This window comes from Sminthopsis crassicaudata, chromosome 1 (genome assembly GCF_048593235.1).
Source record: "Sminthopsis crassicaudata isolate SCR6 chromosome 1, ASM4859323v1, whole genome shotgun sequence".
Taxonomy (NCBI): Eukaryota; Metazoa; Chordata; class Mammalia; order Dasyuromorphia; family Dasyuridae; genus Sminthopsis; species Sminthopsis crassicaudata.
The window spans coordinates 707074498-707096900 of record NC_133617.1 but is presented as its reverse complement, the minus strand read 5'-3'; the positions used below and the strand labels follow the sequence as shown (position 1 = coordinate 707096900).

The 22403-nt window shown below is 35.8% G+C and overlaps 1 protein-coding gene across 3 annotated transcripts in view; it reads right to left on the bottom strand.

Moving 5' to 3' along the window:
• Positions 1–22403, bottom strand: part of SSUH2 (ssu-2 homolog) — a 139456-nt gene that overhangs the window by 16621 nt on the left and 100432 nt on the right. For 2 of the 3 annotated variants that reach the window (XM_074284032.1, XM_074284030.1), the window contains exons 2-8: positions 17383–17481; positions 16620–16701; positions 14279–14408; positions 13159–13219; positions 10727–10851; positions 6801–6863; positions 5529–5614 (exon numbers count right to left, since the gene is read on the bottom strand). In XM_074284032.1, coding sequence (XP_074140133.1) covers positions 5529–5614; positions 6801–6863; positions 10727–10851; positions 13159–13219; positions 14279–14408; positions 16620–16701; positions 17383–17476 — 641 coding nt within the window. In that variant the 5' untranslated portion in view covers positions 17477–17481. The remainder of the gene's footprint in view (positions 1–5528; positions 5615–6800; positions 6864–10726; positions 10852–13158; positions 13220–14278; positions 14409–16619; positions 16702–17382; positions 17482–22403) is intronic. The other variant, XM_074284031.1, reaches the window with a different exon arrangement.

Here is a 22403-nt window from a genome sequence, read left to right as displayed (position 1 = left end):
ACATTGGGATTAGACGTGGACATGGCCTAGTAGCCTTCTAACTTGGGTGAGAGAAAGAAACCAATTTTTTTAAAATAATTGCCTTGTATTCTGTGGACAATAGAGCTAAGCCAATAGAGAAGGAAAGGACAGAGGTATATTATTATTATTGTTATTACTATTATTTCAGAAAAAGAGCAAATAGTATTTTGTTTTTTTCCAGTGACATGTAAAAATAATTTTCACATTCATTTTTAAAAATAATAGCTTTTAATTTTCAAAAAATATACAAAGATTGTTTTCAATAATCATCCTTGCAAAACCTTGTGTTATAATTTTTTCTCACTTTCTTTCCCCTACCCCCAGACAGTAAGTAATCCAATGTTGCACAAGAAGAACCACATCAAAAGGATGAAAAAGGAGAAAGAAAACAAAAAGCAAGCAAATAACAAAAAAATAAAAATACTATGTTGTGATCCACATTCTGTCGCCACAGTCCTCTCTCTAGGTGAAGATGGCTCTCTTCATCACAAGTCTAATGGAATTGGCCAGAGTCACCTCATTGTTGAAAAGAGCCATGTCCATCACAGCTGATCATCACATAATCTTGTAGTTGTTGTGTACAATGGTCTCTTAGTTCTGCTCATTTCACTCAGCATCAGTTCATGTCGCTCCAGGTCTCTCTGAAATCATCCTGCTGATCATTTCTTACGGAACAATGATATTCCATAACATTCATATACTATAACTCCTTCAGCCATTCTCCAACTGATGGGCATCCACTCAGTCTCCAGTTTCTTGCCAATACAAAGAAGACTGTCACAAACATTTTTGCACATGTGGGTCCTTTTCCCTTTTTATGATCTCTTTGGGACACAGGTCCAGTAGAGACACTATTGAATCAAATTGCACAATTTGATAGCCCTTTGGGCATAGTTTCGTATTGCTCTTAAGAATGATTAGATCAGTTCACAACTCCACCAATAATGTATTAATGTCTCAATTTTTCCACATCCCCTCTAATATTTATCATTATGTTTTCCTGTCATCTTAGCCAATCTGAAAGATATAGTGGTACCTCAGAGTTCTCTTAATTTACATGTTTTTCTCATCAATGATGATTTAAAGCATTTTTTCATATGACTAGAAATGATTTTAATTTTTTCATCTGAAAATTTCTCACATTCACTTATTTTTTTTGCTGAGGCAATTGGGGTTAAATGACTTGCCCAGGGTCCCACTACTAGGAAGTGTTAAGTGTCAGAGGTCAAATTTGAACTCAGGTCCTCCTGACTTCAGGGCTAGAGCTCTATCCACTACACTACCTACTTGCCCCTCACATTCATTTTTTATAATAATTTGAGTGTCAATTTTTTTTCTTCCTCCTTCCCATTAACCCTCCCCAAGAAGTCAAGCAATCCTATATAGATTATCCATGTGCATTCATGTATACATATTTCTACACTGTGAAAGAACAAATAGAACAAATGGAAAAGTCACACACACACACACACACACATATACAAAAGTGAAAATAACATGCTTCAATTTGCATTTAGACTTCATAGTTCTTTCTCTGTGGAATGCATTTTCCATAGTAATTCCTTTAGAATTGCCCTGGATTATTGTATTGCTAAGAAGAGCTAAGCCAATGTTGCTGTTATTATGTACAATGTTCTACCAGTTCTTCTCACTTCACTCAGCATCAATTCATGTAAGTCTTCCAGATTTTTAAAAAATCTGTCTGCTCATCATTTCTTATAGGACAATAGCACTTCCTATACTACAACTTGTTCATCCATTCCCTAATTGACAGAAATTCAATTTGTAATTCTATACCACCACAAAAAGAACTGTTACAAATATTTTGTGCATGTTGGTTCCCTTCCCTTTTTATGATCTCTTTGGAATACTGATCTAGTATTTGTATTGCTGGATCAAAGGTATATGCACAATTTGATTACTTTTTTGGCATAGTTTTAAATTGCTCTTCTGAAGGGTTGGATCAGTCCACAACTCCATCAACACTATCCCAATTTTCCTTCATCTTCTTCAACATTTATCATTTTCCCTTTCTGTCCATTATTAGACAATCTGACAGATGTGAGAAGATGCCTCAGAAATGTTTTAAATTGCATTTCTCTAATCAATAGAAATAGAAAAACAATAGAGTTTTTACAAGAGGTCTTTGAACTCACAAATAAGCAAACATATCTTCTGTCAACTAAATAAATGATGCAATGTAATGCTGCAGCTAGAGGGCTGACTTTGCATTCTCCAAAACCAAAGTTCAAGTCTTGTCTCTATTACATATTTGCTTAACCACTCAATTCCCAATCAATGATCTAAGAGAACAATATCCATGAAAATAACTCATCACACAGGTAAAATCACAGGTGCAAAGTTTACATTTATGCTACTATCTTACAAATTTGTATAAATTCACTTGTGATTAATAAAATATACAACTTAAAATATTAATAAATTCACAGTATCTTTTTAGCATATATTTTCTCAATCAATGAATGGATTAGATTCTATCGGGTAGAAATTTGTGATCCTTTTTTGGCATTCAAAAGAGGTCTTCATTCTTGTAAAGGATCCTACCCCAGTTATATTTCTGAGATTCAGAACTTTGCCACCATTCCCCTGTTACCCTCTCACTCTGGAAATTTCAACAGTGCTTGGAAACGTCTCACTTTAGAACATCTGACTACCTTTCTGGGCCTTTTCCTCCATTGGTGAGTTCCTCCTGGGACCTTCATTTTGAGGAGAGGCCCAGGTAGAGCCTTACAAAGCTCTGCTTTTGACTCTGTGTACCCAGATGGGTAATTTCCCCTCAGCTTTGAAGACAGGGACTATCCTTTTTCTGTTTATATTTATATTTATATTCATTTAACACAATACCTGCCATTAATAAGTGCTTTTTAGCTTGTTGGCTCACCTAGATCATTTTTGAGGTTTCTTCTAGCTTTAAATTTCTTATGGTTAGGCGTCCTCAGAAATCCAAAGATTTTTTTTCAATCTCAAGAGGAAATAAGATCAAATTTTAGGAAATCATGGCTAATACAGACTTGGTGAATGTTAAATTGGAATGCAAAAAAAAATCAATTCTAGAAGTACTTATTGAAGTGTGTCCAGTCAATTTTAAGATAAGTTTCATAGGATCGATTGCCATGTCTAATTCACTTTTCTATAATAAGCTTGGGCTAACTAAGTATTTGTGAGAAGAAGGGAGGGAAGGAGGGAGGAAAAGAAAGAGGAAAAAAAGGAAGGAAGGAAAAGAGGGAGGGAAAAAAAAAGGAAGGAAGGAAATCGTTAAAATTATCCATGACTTTAAGAGATATGTGGTTAGATTATTCAGGGGGTAAATTTAAATGAGTCAGCTGAGGAATCTGATGGTCCTTGAAAGTATGGGCCTTAACCTTTTGATGCTAGTATTATACAATGTAATGATGGTCAAACATTCCCTTCCCCCACCCACACAACACAGACTTCAGTACAATTAAATAGACCGAATGCTGCTTCAGGAGGCTCTTTCATCTAAGAACATAAGAATAATGCTCCAGTGTGTTGTGCAATCTCTAGATTCTTATGTCTATAAATTTGAACTTGCAAACACTGGTTTGATGGAAAAGCTGCTTTTTGTAGTCTTGCTTTGTCCCTGTTGCCAATATAAACAATGCCTATAAATATGATATTAGTCCAGGAAACATGAACACCTAGGCCAGAAGGATGATAGCTTTGTGGCAGTGCTGGAGAAGATTAGGATAATCTCTCCAGATTCTCAAATCTGTATTCCCAATAGTCATCACTAGTATTGAATGCCTCTGAAGTATCCATTCTAAGTTCATCATAATGCATAAATCAGTAGGAAGTTAACTCTGATTCAGAAAGCACTCAGAACCCTTGTTAACTTCAGTAGGCTCTAAGCTGTAGAAAATCACAGGTGTGACTACTGCAAGAGTATCTCCACAGGGTTGCACAGCACAATCGAGAGGTGTGGATACCCATCCAGGCTCTGCATGACCTTGGGTGGCAATTTTTGCACTATTGGTTTACTAGTACCACCCTTGGTTTTCCTTGGAAACAAATAGACCTCTATAGAATAGAAATAATGTTACAATTTGTTGATGGACAAAAAAAGAAATTGGATTCAGAAACAATATCTTTACATAAGCAAAAGAAGAAAATATCAGTAATATCACTAAATATCTTCAGCTAGAGAATCCTACAAAGTTTTCACAGGACCTTTTCTCTTCTCTTCCTTTCTTTTCTCCCTCAATTGCTGCCTCTTATTTCTTCAGTCTCTTCTCTCCTTCCTCTTCCTCCTTCCTAGCATCTCTCTCTTCCTTCCTCTCCTTTATTCCCTTTTTTTCTCTTTCAATCTTTGTTTTTCCTCCTATCTCAATTTCTTCTATTCTATTCTTGCCTTCACTGACTCCCTTTCATACTTTCTTCTTCTCCTCCTTTTCCTATCTCAATCCCAAATTTCTTCTTGCCCTAATTTTTTTCCTTCTCTTCTTTCCTCCTTTCTATTTTCCTTCCTCCATGCCTTTCTTTCCTCCTATTTCAAGAACTACCTTTCCTTTGAAAGCTTTTCCTTCATCCTCTCACTTTCTCCTTTTCTCCTCTTATTTCACATTTTGCTCATTCATTGTGTGTCTATCAGATAAAAAGTCCAGTATTGATGGAATATAAAAATGAAAGATTTGCCCCTAGATTTGAGAAATGTATAATCTTGCAGGGAGATTAGGTATGTTGATAAATAATACAAAAGATAGTATGAAATACAATTTAATACAGACATTGGACTTTCAGAGTTCAGAAAAGTGAGAGATTATTTCTCGGTGAAGAATCATAAAGAACTTTTATGAAAAAGGTGGCAGGTATATTTAAACATTTTTAACAAATGTCTAACTTTGTTAGATGCAGCACAAGATACAAAGAAATAGAAACCTTCCCAGAGTTTAGTCATGGGAGACAGATTTCAGCACATGAAAAAGCTAGACAAGACGTGTATCAGTAGATATGGAATTGGGTACTCTAGGGAAGAGCTTTGTAATTTTTTTCCATTTGAAACACCTTTTTGTCTGATAATTTTTTACACATCTCTTGGTATATAGGGACATAAAATGAGTATATAAATAAAACATTTACTGATAATAAATCATAATTTCACAGCCCCCACATTAAGGGGGACTTAGAGTTTAAGAAGCTAGACTTTAGAACAGAAATGTCAAACTCTAAACCAAGGCACAAAACTCCCAAGTGTGGCAGTACCAGATTAAAATTGGGAATTAAAGTAAATTAAATAATTGAAAATTGTTTAACAAAATTTAAAAAGTAACAAATAACAAATAATGATAATTTGTGTTTTTTTAAATCAATATGTGTCCAGCAGAAATTCATTTCTATTTGAGTCTGATATCACTGATGTAGAGAATGTTTTGGAAATCCAAAGATCATTCACAGAATCCCCTCAGGTAGCCAGCCTAGATGGGGGCTTCATTTTCATTCTCAAGACTAGCCGGTTTCAGTTTACATACCTCTTCCTCCCAGAACCAGAGCACACCTGACATCTCCGAGACTGCTTAGCCTTGCGTTTGGCCCCACTGCAGGATGCACATCGCATCTAGAAATAAAGCACCCAAGTCAACACTTAACTAGCACCCAGTCATTTATTAGAAGTCATGAAGAAACATGGTGACTGATAGAAGGAAGCACATATTATGAGGGATGGGCAATGTTAACATAGCTAATATAGCCTAGCTCATAGTTACCTGCATTCTGGTTTATTATGAGTCAAATTATAGTATGAGACATGATTTTGTCTCTGATTTGGTGAATCAATAGAGAAGAAATCATAGAATCTCAGATTTAGGGCTAGAAGGCACTTCAGAGGTCACCAGTTAACTTCCTTATTTATGGATCATAAGATCACAAATCTATGATTCTTTCCTATGGTAAAGGACCATAGAAGATATGTAGACCCTAGCTTCTTAAACTGTGAATCATGACTCCATAACTTGTTGCAGAAGTTGCAAAATTAAGATTTATTATTGGTGCAGTGAATAAAGCATCAGCCCTGAAATCAGGAGGACCTGAGGTTCAAATTTGGTCTCAGACACTTAGCTGTGTAACTCTGGGAAAGTCATTTAACCCCAATTGCCTCAACAACAACAACAAAGATTTATTATTAGTGAAAGTTTGATTTGTATGCTTATTTCATATACTTATATACCCAGGGTTATGTAAAATATTTTCTGGTGAAAAGTGGTTGCAAATGGAAAAAGTTTAACAAACCCTATTTACTTCATTTCATAAATTAAAGAAAAAAATGAAGCACAATTAATTAAAATTACTTTCCAAAAGTCACATATAATTTATAAATATTTGGAATAGGATATAAGTCCAGAGTATCTGTCTTCAAATCCAATATATTTTCTACTATACCATGTTATCTCCCATGAATCATAGAGATTTGAAACTTCTCATAATCCAACCAGACCACTTTGTGATTAAGTCACAGTTAGTAAGTCACATACATTCAAAGATTTGCCAAAAGTGAAAAAAAGAACTAGAAAGCGATAGAACTAAGATTCAAGAGCAGGTCCTCAGACTCTAGGGTCAGTCAATGCAATTTCCACTCTCCTGTACCCCACCCCCAGTTTCTGAAAACTCTGATTTCCACTATGGGACATTTGCTCTCTCCTACTAGTTTTTGCATGATTTAACCCAATCTTCAACCCAGGCCACTAAAACCAACCTTTTGAATAAAGAATTGGTCAACACTTCAAACAAGAATGGCTCAAACTTACCGTGCCAGCCCCATGGCACCCACTGCACTTGTACCGTCCTCGTCCTTGGCATTTGTGGCAATCCTGAAAGCATAATATTTTCTGTGGGTCAAACTGTCCCAATAGAAGAACTTGATACAATGCTCCCAAAGATCCTTGTTGTTATTGGTGTGGCTATTCCCTAGGTGACACAGTTCTCAACATTTCTATTCTGTAGAAGATAGACCTGAGGGGTTGCCTTAGTCAAAGAAATTTTATCCCTGACACCCACCTTGCTGGTAACAAATATTTCCATGCTTAGCAAAGCAGATCATTTTCTATCAGTTTAGTTACCAGGTATTTATTTAAGTCATCCAGCTCAGTAAGGCAGGATCCATATTCTAATGCCAAAGTCTTTAAGAAATTTGTTCTATGCCATGGGACATGAAAAAAAAAAAACAACTTTTATGGAAGAGCACCTAATTTACAGATATATTTGGGAAGTTTTATGCTCAAAGTGAAAGGGATGTCCCAATTTCAGAATAGATGGCCTCCAAAGAATAGCTACCACCAATTCTATAATAGACATTCTATAATATTTTTTCTTTTTCAAAATACATGCAAAGATAGTTTTCAATACCCACCCTGCAAAACTTTGTGTTTCATATTTTTTTCTCCCTCCCCACTATCATTCTCCCCTAGATAACAAGTAATCCAAGATTAAACATCTGCAATTCTTCTAAACATATTTCTATATTTATCATGCTACACACGAAAAATAAGATCAATAAGAGGGGGAAAGGAGATGGAAAAAAGCAAGCAAACAACAAAAAAGGTAGAAATACTATGTTATAATCCACATAGTTCTTTCTAGCTGAAGATGGCTCTCTTCATCACAAGTCTTCTGGAATTGTCCTGACTCACTTCATTACTGAAGAGAGTCATATTCATTACAGTTGATCATCACATAATTTTGTCGCTGTATCCAATGTTCTCTTGGTTCTACTCACTTCACTCAGCATCAATTCATGTAAATCTCTCCAAGACTTTCTGAAATCATCCTCCTTATAGAACATTAATATTCCACAACATTCATATACCATAACTTATTCAGCTATTCTCCAACTGATGGACATCCAGTTAGTTTCCAGTTCTTTGTCACTTCAAAAAATGAAGAACCTTTGACTCCAAATCCATTATTCATCATCTGAAAATTGTCTGTTCATAATTGATAAAAGTTCTTAAGAGTTTTAAAGTTTGAATAGTCTTTGCCCATATGACACAAAATTATTGGGGGAATGACTCTGGGAAGATGGTGAAGTAGGCTGGTAAATTTCAAGCTGTCCTGATTTCCTTCACAAGTAGAACAAATTTATACCTATGATCAAATATAGATTGTTGAAAAACTAAGAAGACTTGGGACAGAACAGGGGTTTGCCAGATACAACCTACCTACATGACATACGGTCTAGGATTAATTTATCTGGATTATCTGAACACATAGAGTATATGTGCATCTGAATATATGTATGTATGTATGTATACATAAATATATCTTTTCTTAATTGTAGCTTGCTTGGGGGTGAGGGGATGAAAGGGAGATATATGTGTCTCTGTGTGTGTGTATTTATATGCATATATAAATCCACAATATAAATATATCCTTTCTTAACTATAGCCTGCTTGGGGTAGATGAGAAGAGAGGGGGAAAAAGCATAAAGTTTGCAGCAGAGAGCAAAAGAACAATTTACAAGGAAGTAAAAATGGACAATCATGAATATAATTTCTTCCAATATATATACTTTCTTAAATTGGTATTTGTTCTTATATGCTTTGAATCTTCCCTGATATTCTGCTAGGCACCTGAAAATGTTTTATTTTCTTTTGTTCCATTTTATTTTATATTGCTTTTGTTTTTTTTTCCTTATCCTGTTTCTTCAAAAAAATAAATGAACAAATAAAGATTTTTCCTCATACAAACAATAAAGGAGGAAAGAAGCCATGTTCCCAGACTGCCAAGATTTATCCCAGAAAGCATTTTCCCATTGAAATTCTGTCAAAGGTAATGGTTGGTTTCCCAGATGAGCTCACAGGTAGCTCCTAACTTTTTAATGGAGCCGAAAGTTTCTTGGAGTCCCAACCACTGGTAGCTGGAAGCTATCTATATTTGGCAAAGAGGAAGAGGAGGAAGCTACTTTTTGAACACTGAGTAAATCAGTTATTTCATTCTGAAAACAATACACTGAACAGTCTGCTGGAAAAAGAGCATGCTAGAAGCAGAACAGTCGATTGAGCTTAATGAGATTCTTAGGTTCTTTGATTAACTGAGATTCTATTCAATATAAGGGTAGGAATTGGGCTTGATTTTATTAGTGTAGGGACTATGGTGAGGAAGCTCCCTCTCTTGATGCAGATTATTTCCTTCTCTGAGAAGGAACTGTGAGAGAGATGCCCATAACATTAAAGTTAAATAATTTACAAATGAACATATAACCATTTGAGGATTCTTTTATTGGATAGAAATATGGAAATTTCCCTTATGAGGACAAGAGTACATTATAGCATCTGCTGCATGGGTTAAAAGCAGAACTCTATTGGTTGAATGTGGTAGATATATAATGGCAGGAGAGAAAGAAAATATCTAAGAGTTGTTTCTGGAAGACTCCAGGCTTGTTGAATGTTACCCAATGATTTGATCAGCAAAAAGTTATAATGTATATTCTCTTTTCCCATTTACTCTCCTTATAATATCCATGAAGATGTTTTAGTTTTATTATAGATTTCCAGTTGTCTTTTATTCCTAACACTTCAGCCTTATTTTTCTATCCACCTATCATTTTTTCCTCCTTCTTGTAAAAAAAAATCTGTGAATGCAGTAGCCACAAGAGTGTGTGATTTTTCTTTTAAAAAAAAAAGCTACTTTTTGAGCAATGAGTGAATCAGTTACTTTGAAGCAAAGTATATTTTTCTAATGACAATATTGATTTCTCATCTCCTATTATTCCCATAATGGGTTTGATTTGACATTAAAGTGAGATATGCTTATACATGAGGGATTACTTCTCAACCTAAATATGCATCCACCTCTTAATTTTTTTAGTAAAATTGTATGAATACCTTTTGGTTTTTTATATCATCAGCATTTTCCAAAGTACTCCCATTCCCCTCCCAGTCATCCCTTACAAAAATTAATTTTAAAAGAAAATACTATACTTCAGAAAAACTAATCAATATGTTGAAAGAAAAAGTCTGACATATACATCATTCCAAATCAATAATTCCCCACTTATAAAAAGAAGAAGTAGGAAGAAATATAACTTCTTTCTTATAAGATCTCATGGTAAGGAAATTTTCAATATCTGGTAAACTCTCAAAAATTAGAAAATCATTAAATGTGACAGACTATCATTCAGTCAGTAAATAAACAGTTATGAAGCCCCTATATGGGTCAGGCATTTACTCAAGCACTAGAGATATAAAGAAAGGCAAAAAAATATGTATCTGCATATATATATGTATATATATATATATATATATATATATATATATATATATATATATATATATGCATGTACATGTGTGTATACAACAACAACAACACACACACACACACATCTCCCTGTCCTCACAGGGCTTGAAGTCTGTTTGATCTCTCTAGTGGCTAATACTTTCCCTCTAAAATAATTTTGTCTATTTTATATCATATGTTTTATATATATATATATAAAACATTTATATATATATATATATATATGTACATATATATATATATCACATATATCCATATATATGCACATGTTTTCTACCCTACTTATATCGTAAACTTCTAGAGGGCAAGGAGCATTTTACTTTTATCTTTGTGTGTCCATAGCCTAACAGTATCTGAAATATGTGAAGTAAGTATTAGTTAAATGCTAAGTACTTGATCAAAATTTAGGTTTATTGGTTTATGCTTATTGTTACATTACCTTGACTAAGGAGGAGTGTGGTACTTGAAACTTCTTAGTCTCCTCTTGAAACATGGGAGGGATGTGCACTTTGATGTCCCACGGCTTGGGAGATGCTCCTTTTGTCGGACCATCTACTGAATGATCTAAATTTTTAAAAAAGAGGAAATCCATGAAACTGTGGCCCAGAATTACTTAGAATTAATTTTAGATTGAGTCCCAGTTTATAGATTGGGATTAAGTTTGGAGTTAAAAGTGAGGGTGAAGATTGGAGTTAGAGTGAAAGTTAGACTCGACTTCTTCTCCAAGAAGTTTGTAAATGGAACATTAGTTGTCATTTGAGCAAGTAAAAGATACCACACTATGAAGCCCATGTGTTGTGCTTTGAAGAACAGTGCCCACAATTTACCCATGGGAGAAGTGGGGGGGAAGAAAGGTTTGCAGGATAAAAATTTCCTCTCCTTCAGTTCCTGAAATTCTACCATATTTACTTTCTTGATGGTTTATTTTGAAGATATTTTGAGGAATATGATTTAGTATAGATAGAGTTTCTGTAATTCTTGTGGGTTTGAGCAGCTTTTCAGAATATAGGTTTTGATGATGGGGGAAGTGAAAGAAGGGAATCAAAGAGTTAACTAAGGAGAAAAAATTACTTTAAGTTTCTCTGGTAAAGGTTTCATTTCCAGCTCTCTGAGGATTTCAGTTATTAGAATAAAAGTCATTCCCTGATTAATAAACCATTGATGAGTATAAACAGGTAATTCTCAAGTTCAGAAATCCAAGTACCTGAAATGATGCTTCATATCACTAGTAATTAGAACAATGCAAATTAAAGGGACTCTGAGATCCCATTTCATATTCATTAGCTTGGAAGTGTTGATGAAAAAGAAAAATGATAAATGTTGGAATAAGTACGGAGAAATAGATGCATTGACACTGTCTCAGTGGAAAATGAATTGGTCTAGTCATTCTAAAAAGATATTTGGAATTGTGCCCCCAAAGTTAGTTAATTGTTTGTGACCTTTGATCCCAAAATAACATTATCAAATCTATATCCCAAATGTCTCAAATAAAAAAGAAACATTATTTTTTGTGCTGGAAAAGAACTGGAAACTAAGGGGACAACCATGAATTGGAAAAGAGCTGAATGAATTATGGTATTGAATGAAATAGAATACTATCATGGCATAAGAAACAGAGAGCTAGGAATACATGTGTAATATAATATAGAATGATTTGAATGAAATAAGAAAAATAATTTGTGCTATAATAAAAATAACATAAGTTTAAACTTTGTAATACTTAACAATTCTGTTCACTGTACTGATCAACCATCATTTCAGAGGATCAAGGCTAAAGAAAATTGTCTAACTCATAATGAAGAGTTGATGGCCTAAATATACAAAAGAACATGTTTGGACATACCAAAACTAGGAATTGTTTGTTAGACTACCAATTTTTTCACAAGAACTTTTTTTCTTTTGCTTTTTCCTACCAGAATTAGAAGGGAGAGAAAATAGATTTTTGTTCATTAAAATAAACTCGATTTTTTTAAAGGAAGGAATTAAAGACATCTCAAAAACTTATTCTAAAACTTTTGCTGATTTAAACTTTGGTTCCAATAGACTACCTCGACAGAGAAAGAGGAAAATCATTATTGATCTACTCCCTCATTTCTGTCTTTTATAAATGTACATTTTCCTACATTGGATTTCTGTACACCAGAAATTGGCTGTCACCCTGGATTTGTGCTTTACTTTTCAAGATTTATTGATGGAACAGCTCCAAGGAAACATCCGGTGCCTAGAACTTTGTGGTTGCAAAAGTGATTAAATTCTGCACCAAGTTATTCCTAGAGCAAAGGAAGTCCCTGCTTCATAGTAATAACTCATATTTCTCTAACACATTAAGGATTTAAAAGCACTTTCCTTATAACAATCCTATAAGGAAGGCAGAGCAAATATTGCTATTCTCTTTTTAAAGAGAAAAAGAAACAACTACAGCGTGACTTTGCCAAAGTCATATAACTAGTAAATGCTAAATTTAGGGTTCTAACCCAGTTATTTCCCTACTCCACATCCATTGCTTATACCACTAATACAGTTATTTGCCTCTAAACATAGAGCAGTGCAAAAATAAAAGGAGCAACAGCAAAAATACTGGAGTGGTTTGCTATTTCCTTCTCTAATTCTTTTTACAAATTAGGAAACTGAGGCAAAAAGGGTCCCATAGCTAATGTTTGAAGCCAGATTGTACTCATGAAGAAAAGGCTTCCTAATTCCAACACAGCACTCTATCCACTGTGCCTAATTTGTAGTATTTGACAATTTCTGAAGTGTAAATTCTCAAACTGAAAATTTAACATTTAACTTTAGTTAGCTATGAACTACCTTTAGCATACTCGAGGATAACGGGTTTTGTTGATGGGTATAAGGATTGGGACATCTACTTACTAGTATAAGGTTGAAATGTCCATTCACTTAACCTGGATTCACTAAAGGTCTCCAGTCGATACTAGAAAAAAAATTCATGATCATTATCTTTACAAGGAGAATATATTATAAAAGAAAACTAGTATTTACTTGATGCTATCTCTGGAATTACCTGAATGTTTCATAAAGCCATATAAGTATGTTCCAAATGGGGTCTTCAGCAAGTGATTATAATTCCAGTCTTATAATAACCCAGGATGCCTTCAGTGACGTGATGTAATACGAAATGCTTCCCTTCCCTAAAGTCTCAAAACTGAATTAACTTTAAGGTTTTAATTTCAAAAAATGAACCCATTCTATACAGCATGTTTTAGGGCAAATATTTAACTAGACCTCAAGGGGGCATGTACACATTATAAACACTTTGTTTAACCTAAGTTAATGACTTTTTGTCCATTACTTCATTAAGTCTAATTTGCGGCATTTGTGATTGTTGAGATGTAAATGTTCATACTGAAAATTTAAGAATCAGCTCTCAATATGAGTGGGCTTTAGTATAATTCTATTAGAGGAGAGGAAAAGGTAATATAGCATACCAGTATACATTTAGAAAATTGGAAAGCTTGGGATTATTGTTCTAAGAGCCACATCAAAGTCTTATTTCTTAATCCTTATATTTATCTCAGGAAATTTTAGAAAACCCTACATATGATAATCTAAATGCTTCACCAACAAGGAATACTTGGCCACTGATTCTTTGTCATTGGTCTGCTGTATTGTGGGGAACTGGGAAGTTTAGTGAATTTTTTTTCCTTGCTCACATCTAGTATGGGTCAGAAGCAAGACTTGAACTATGATTCTAAGACAAGTCCTTTATTCTACCATGCTGCTTCTTGTGCCCTTCAATGACCTCAATGCTTATTTAATTGATTTGGATTAAATCATTCTCTCAGTTTATATCCATTTTCCCTACAAGCTATTACTAGCATCTCTCTGCTGTGGCTCCCAAGCATGGCCCCAGGCACAGAAAGCATGATAGACATCCCTGCTTATTGAAGAACCGGACAATCCTCAGATCTCATCCATCCCAGCAGTGGTCAGGAGAGGCCCTCAGAGATCCTTGATCAGGAAGCCTACTTACTCTGTATAGCATCTGCTGTCTCAGATCCTGAATGACCAGCTCCCCAGCTGCTCGGTTTCCATAGCAACACCTGGAATTCACAAAGCTCAGAAGGGCATTCCGGGCCATCTCCTCTGTCATGATGGGAATGCTATGAGAGGAAATGGTTTAATGGAACCAGCAGGCATCCAAATGTCAATTCTCCAAAGATTTCTTAAGGGTTTACCAGTAGCAAAGCACTGTGCAAAGTACTGATAATAGAAAGACAAATAGGGTACCAGTCTCATCATCAAATAATTACAGCTTGATATTAGGAAAGAAAAAAAAAACATCACAATGATACAAAGAAAATTCAGAGGTACAGAAAGAGTATTGTGGAGAACTTTAGAAGAAAGAGATTCTGGGGGCAGCCAGGTGGCGCAGTGGATAGAGCACCAGCCTTGAAGTCAGGAGGACCAGAGTTCAAATATGGTCTCAGACATTTAACTCTTCCTAGCTGTGTAACCTGAGCAAGTCACTTAATCCCAATTCCTCAACAAAAAAGAAGAAGAAGAAGAAGAAGAAGAAGAAGAAGAAGAAGAAGAAGAAGAAGAAGAAGAAGAAGAAGAAGAAGAAGAAGAAATGTCAAATAAGTCCAATACCCTTGCCAAGAAAACCCAAAATGGAGCATTGAGCACAACTAAAACAACTCACTATTACCATAACCACTTATTCAATAAAGATTAATTGAGCACCTACTATGTGCCTAGTCCTGTATTAGTTGTATTAGTCATAAGACTAGCATAATCAGTCACTTCTGCCCTTCCTGTAGCCCATCCATCTTACTTGTTGAGACAAACCAACTCCCATTGGAAGTTAAGAAACATGAGAGAGTACTAATAAGAGATAAATGCAAAATTAAATGAGAACTGTAGGGTTTGTGGGAAGAATGCACACTGCTGCTGAGAATATCCAGGAAAAACTTCATAGAGGAAACAGGGATTGAGATAGGCTTTGAATCACAGGAGTTTTTACAGGCAGACAAGAAGGAGAAGGGAAATGTTCCCTAGAACCTGCATTTGAGGAGGCTCTGCTCCAGGTTCTAGACTTTTCCACCTTCGGGCCTGCCTCCAAGCACCTTTCCTTCACACAGCCCCTTTTCAGCTCCCTTTTATGTATTGCCTTTCTCCTTAAAATTTAAGCTACTTGTGGGCAGAAATTGTATTTCTTTTTGGTTGTATTTTTATTCTCTAAATTTGGCACAATGCTTGGAATATTGTAACTGCTTAATAAATACTTAATCCAGCAGTTCTCAAATTTGGGGGTCTAAAGACATTTACACCCTTAAAATTATTGAAAAGCTTGGTTTTTTGTGGGTCCTATCATGTTTTTTGTATTATTAGGAAAATCATTTTTAACCACATAGGCTCCTTGAAAGGATAAAGTAGATTTCCTAGGGGCCCTAGAACAAATTTTGAGAATTACTCACCTAATCAATAAAACATAGTATAAGCAAAGACTCAAAAAGTCAATCTCAATAATATTAACAAGTTTCTGGAGTTGTTTTTTCTTTTTTTTTTCTTTCTTTTTCCTTTTTTTTTGTTTTGACTGAGACAATCAGGGTTAAGTGATTTGCTCAGGATCACACAGTCAGAAAGTGTCAAGTGTCTGATGCTTGATTTGAACTCAGGCCCTCCTGACTTCAGGGCTGATGCTCTGTCTACTACACCAACTACCTGCCCCTAGAGTTGTTTTTCAGCACACCTTTCTCATCTCTGTGAGGTAGCTAGTACAAAAACTATTATACCCATTTTCTAGGTATTGAAGATGAGAGTCAGGGAGGTATGACTCACATGGGTTCATAGGTAAGTACCTGAGAGACAACCCTAATTCCAATCTTCCTGACTCCTAGTAAAACATGCTCTTTCTACCATTCCAGATGACATAGACAAAGCTGGCACCATACAACTCCAATTGGGAAGGTGATAAGAGTGAGGATGTTCTTTGCCTTACATGAGGAAAATTCAAAGTATTCCAGTAGCCCAGCATCTCCCTGACTGAGCTAACTTCACCAAAAAAGGTGGGGCAATCTACGCTTCAGGAAGTAGCAAAGATGATATTCTAAGCAACTTAGTGAACTGTGTTAAGATTCTACATCTGACCCTTATTAATTTGGATAAGTTACTTCAATTCATTCATATTCCTTAACTATAAAAGGAAAGTATTCTAGATAGCTTCTGAGTTTCTTTCCTCTTTAGTTCTAAGATCCTGGGATCCTGGACCATAGAATATAGAAAATACAATGTGCTTTGAAATCTCCTGTTAGAATTTTCTGTGGACAGTATCAATTATCAAAAAATCAGAAAAATAAGTAACACCTCACCTATGTTGCAGAAATATTGGCCGGCCCCTCTGATCACTGAGTTTCCTGAAGGATGTTGCAGGTAGAGAGCTTTGTGATTGACCTGGATGAAAGAGAGATTAGAAACCATAACTTCATCATCTCTGTTGGAAACTGACCAATTTTCCCTCAAAATGTTTCACACTTTTCCAGTTGGGTTGTTCTCAAAGGCTATGCTCCCAAAGCAATGAACAGAGGTCCAGTTTTTGACCAGAAAATCTGAGTTCAAATTCTGACTCTGGCACTTACTAAGTATCCTTGAACAGGAAGGCTATATACTCTTGACCATCTTTCAGAACATGAATAGAGAACCTTGTCTCATCTCTTTCTCAGCCCTTCAAATGTAGCAGAAATCCTCAAAATTAGTGGATGCTATCCATTGCCCCTCTGTTCTCTTGGCTTTTGTGTTTATCATCATTAATCCTACTCAAGGTTCTCTGGTGGCCAACTGAGCAGACTTTGGAAGATAAGGATACCAAAGCAAAAAAGTAGCTTGGATTTTGAATGATATCAATTACTTCTTTCTTTGCTTCTTTTTCTATTCTTCCACAGTAAGTCAAATATATTGATCCATAAGTAATTCCAAACTGGTAGTGCAAGTGCATTCTATGCTGAGTAGGGTAGAATTAAAGCAATTTCCTCCATTTAAGCCCATTAGTTACACACACACACACACACACACACACACACACACACACACACACACACTTCATAGGAATGGATTTATATGACAAATTGGACTTGCCCCCATCTTGAAAAGGCCAGTCATAATGAGCCAGTTGTTCTAGAAGTTCAACAGGAGGAGCCAGGGGGCTCTCAGCCTCATAGCTGAGATCCATGATACCTGTCAAAAGAATAAGTTTTCATGAAGAACTGACCAAAAAATGTCCCTGCTACATGCTATGTTTGTAATAACCAACTGTCTCTAACCCATCCCTATGGCCCCAATTTAGGAAGGAGAACGTGGAATCCAGTGGCCTGAAACTTCAATAGAAATGACCTTCAGAGCCCTCTCCCTGATATTCTTTCAGTAGTTCAGGGTTAGGTCAGCCTGACTGAGGAGCCACTGACTACATGGATGAAAATGTTCTACATGTTCTTGAATCACAGTACTCAAAATGTCAGGATTGGAAAGATAGGTAACTAGGTAATGGAGCATTTGATGGAGGATAATGATTTCCTCCTGGAGCATCAGGAGGTAGATGTGAGTTTGAATCTTAATTCAGATCCTTATTTTGTTTCCTCCAAACAACTCATTTAGTGAGCTTTAGTTTCGTCATCAGTAAAATGGGGATATACCTCACAGTACCATAGGGAGGATGAAATGAGAAGATGTTACATGTTGTAAAATGTTATACGAACCTTAAAGTACTAAATAAATGCTATCTACTCTTCCTGGGAGTTCATTTAGACAAAATTTGTACCTAGCCAATAATAAATAATAGTAATAATAATAATAGTGATAATAGCTAGCATTTGTGTAGCCATAATAAGCCATGATAGACCATAATAAATAATAGTAATAATAATAATAATAATAATAGTGATAATAGCTAGCATTTGTGTAGCACCATAAGGTTTGAATAGCACTTTACATTTATTATCTCATTTGTTCCTTACAAGAACACTGTAATGTAGTACCGTTATTGTCTGCATTTTATAGATGAGTCATTCAGTTTAATAGATATTTATTAAGGATACAAACAGAGACACACAGAGGTTAAATGATGTCTCCAGACTCACCCAGTAAGGGGGCAGATAAAGCAGGATTCAAATCCAGATGGCTTTCTGATTTCCAGACCTGCTTTCTGTCCATGATACCTCTATGGCTTCTAGTAATCATCAACTAATTTATGCTCAGAGACCTCCAGGGAGATCCTCTCATGGTGGGAAAGTATTGTCCTTTAAAAACAGCTTTCATTAAAATTTGGAACTATTGCCAAAGGGTTGTAAAATGGTGCATATCCTTTGATCCAGCAGTGTCTCTACTAAGCCTGTGTCCCAAAGAGATCTCAAAAGAAGGAAAAGGACTCACATATGTAAAAATATTAATAGCAGCTCTTTTTGTGACAGCAAAGAATTGGAAAATTGGGGAATGGCTGAATAAGTTATATTATAGGAAAGCAACAGAATATTATTATTCTATAAAAAATAATGAACAAGATGATTTTTAAAAGGCCTGGAAAGATTTACATGCATTGATACTGAGCAAAACAAGCAGCACCGGGAATATATTGTACACAGCAACAACAAGATTGTGCAGTCAGACTTAGTTCTTCATCATACAGTTATCCAAGGCAATCCCAATAAACTTCGGATGGAAAACACCTCCAAAAAGAAAACTATGGAGACTGATGTAAATCAACAATACTATGTTCACTTTTTTCTTTTTATTTTTTTTCTCTTGTAGTTTTACTTTTTTGTCCTGATTTTTTCTCTCTTGATACGATCCATAAGGAAATGTTCAAAAATAAATGTACATGTATAACAAAAAAATTGTTTTTACATGTAATGAGGGAAAATATTTTTTAAAAAGAAAGAAAAGAATCAGGTCTTATTAAGAAGTTTTCCTGATTTAAATGTATTCATTATAACTTCTGCCTATTGCTCTGTGATCCCTTCTTTGGATGGCAGGCTTTGTAAGAGCAGAAGTTGTCTTTTATCTCCCTTCGCATTCCCAGTAGTACAGTGGAGCAGCAACATGGTACAGTGAATAAGGTGCCAGGCCTGGAATCAAGAAAAACTGAGTTCAAACCCAATCTTAGGCACTTATGAACAATGTGACCTTTCACTTAACCCAGTATGCCTCAGTTTCCTCATCTGAAAAATGAACTGGAGAAGGAAATGACAAACTATTCCAAGATCTTTGCCAAGAAATCCTCAAATTGGGTCACTGAGTAGAGCACAACTGGAAAATGGCTGAACAACAAGCTTAGCATGGAGCCTGAAACACTGTAGGAGCTTAATAAATGTGGATTGATTAAAGGATTAAAACAAACAAACAAATGACTCATTCTCTTCCTTAAGAAAGAGAGCTTTTCAGATAAAGGAAGACTAATCTTTTTCTATCCTTAGTCTTCTCTTCTATGGATAACTTGTTGGTAGAGAAACCACATTAAAACATATTTTAAACTTTATATATATATGTGTGTATATATATATATTTTTAAATAAGACACAAATTAAAGAAAATATGATTCCCCCTTTTCATGCCCAGGTAGACATCTATCTGCTCAACCACAACACACATTCTTAAAAACATACATATGTACAGAGAAGTATATGTCCCTAGATACCCAGTCCTTCCCAAATCCAATTCCAGTACTCTATCCATGGTAGTACCTAGCTATTTTCAGTAGAACAAAAACCACTTTGGGAACACAAGCTTTCTATCTTTCTGCCTGGCAAAACACTAAGGAAGTGTTTAATCAGTATTTCTAGAACTGCTAAGAAACATTTCCTTCAGGATCCTGAGATATGAATTACATTGTTGAGGTTGGATGTCAGAAAAAAGAGATAAAAAAGGAGAATTGGTCCTCTGGCCCAGAGCACTGAAATATGGAGTAAGGGAGAGGGTTGGGATGTTCTCTACTAGTGTCTTGTGGGCTCTGCACTGTGATCACACCCTAAGTCCAAGGCCACTAGTCCCAGAGAGTCAATAGTAAGACCTTTCTAAAAACCCCCATGTTAGCATTCTATATGTCTGTATGGAGGTATGTATGCATATAAATATATACGCATTCACAATATATCAAATATACCATATGTGCATATGTACAGATACATGTATGTGTATCTATGTACATATGTGTATGTTAACCTGTGTATATTTGTGTGAGAATAAGCTCAAGGTTTAGAGAGGAAAATTTATATTATGGCACTATTTACATTGCCATTAGCTTAAAAGCAGGGCAGCTGGGTGGTGCAGTAGATGGCATTCTGGACCAGAAGTCTGGAACTTGAGTTTAAATCCAGCCTCAAATATTTAATAGTTGTCTGAATATAAATCATTTAACCCTGCTTGCTTCAGTTTCCTCCACTATAAAAGGAGCTAGAGAAGGAAATGGCAAACCCCTCCACTATCTTTGCCAAGAAAACCCTAAATGAGGTCCAAAAGAGTCAACCAATGAGCAGCTAGGTGGCACAGTAGCTAGAGCACCAGCCCTGAAGTCAGGAGGACTTGACTCCAAATCTGGCCTCAGATACTTAACACTTCCTAGCTGTGTGACCCTGGGCAAGTCACTTAACCCCAATTGCCTCAGCCAAAAAATAAGTCAGTCAAGACTGAAAACATAACTTAAATGCTTTTATTATGCACTGTATATGATCTGATTTATAAGGTAAAAGAAAAACACAGCAGTGAGCTATAGAAAGTTCTGGCCCATGAAAATGCCTAGAACCTGGAGTAGTTAATGAGGAGGCTCAGAATAAAGGAGGGCACATGGGCATTATATTTCTATAATCAACATGTGTATTTCTTTTTTCTTCTCTGCTTTCTTCATTCTATAAACATTTATGCATCCTTCATAACATTTTCATACACTCTTGCCACTGTTTCCAGCTGTTTTTTTAGAATGTAGGAAGACAATAAAGTTCATAGCGAAATGGATCCAGCTATATCCTCTGGGTCGGGCACAGAGCCTTGCAAACAATAAGAGCTAAGTCAATGCTTTTTTGAGTCGAATTAAGCAGCTGCTTTTCTCCGATGTGAGAAGCATTGTGTCTTTCTCAGTGTGCAGTTCTAAAAATAGTCCCTCCTTTCCTGAGACAATAAGAATAGCTTTGGAACAGAGAAATAAAGGGCACTCTTAGCTTTTGTGACCCCTCACCTTTCTCTTTCTCCCAGAAGGGATCAGTACCATTATCAAGATGCTCATGAGAGTCAGAGGTTGGAGGAGAACCATAAAAATGACATCTGGCTACAGTGTTTTGCTCCAAAGAGCAGGAAAAGAGGAAAAGAATGAGAGGTGGGCGGCCCACGGCACCAATCCATCAGTTTGTTGTACACAAGGCGTTCTCAATTCTTTGAGGAGCTAAATTAATCTCTCCATTATTATACCTATGAAAATCAGACACTTGAAGCAGAAATAGAAATGTGTCACTTCCTGAATGGAATGGGACAAGGCCATCTGGGCAGAACGGAATGCAGGCGACAGTAATTTCTCATTGTGAAAGTTTTGAGGTTCATTTACTCCATAGGGACCCTGCAGCCACATCCCTCTTCCCTCCTCCACCTCTGGTGATTTGAAAGCTGACTCCCTAGCTCTCCTCTCCCAGGGATTATCTTGCTGGGATCACAGAAGGGCAGAGACAAAAGTCCCGAGATTATAACAATTATAATCAAAATGACATTTTCCTTGCATGTTGCCCTTATACTTTTCAAGACTTGTTCACCTTCATTTTCTTCTTAGGTCTCCACAGCCACCCAATGAGGAAGGCAGGAGACATATTGAAAAACTGAAGCTCTGACATTGTCATTAGCTAGTTATCAGGGGGCTAGACCCTGGCAATTTTTCAGCCTAACTTTTGAGGCAGCCCCAGGCTGTCTAGCATTCACAAAATCTCAGAGTTGGAAGGAATAAGTATCCCTATTTCTCCTTAAGAATATTTACTGACTCCCTTCTACATCCAGATGCCATGAGAGACCTTTTTTAGGTCTCAATTTGACTGAAGCAAGATCCAGTCAGTGATTAAGGCTAGGTAAGAAATAAGGCAAAGAATGACCTTTTTTACCTAGTTAAAATACATGTGTCTAACTATCTATAC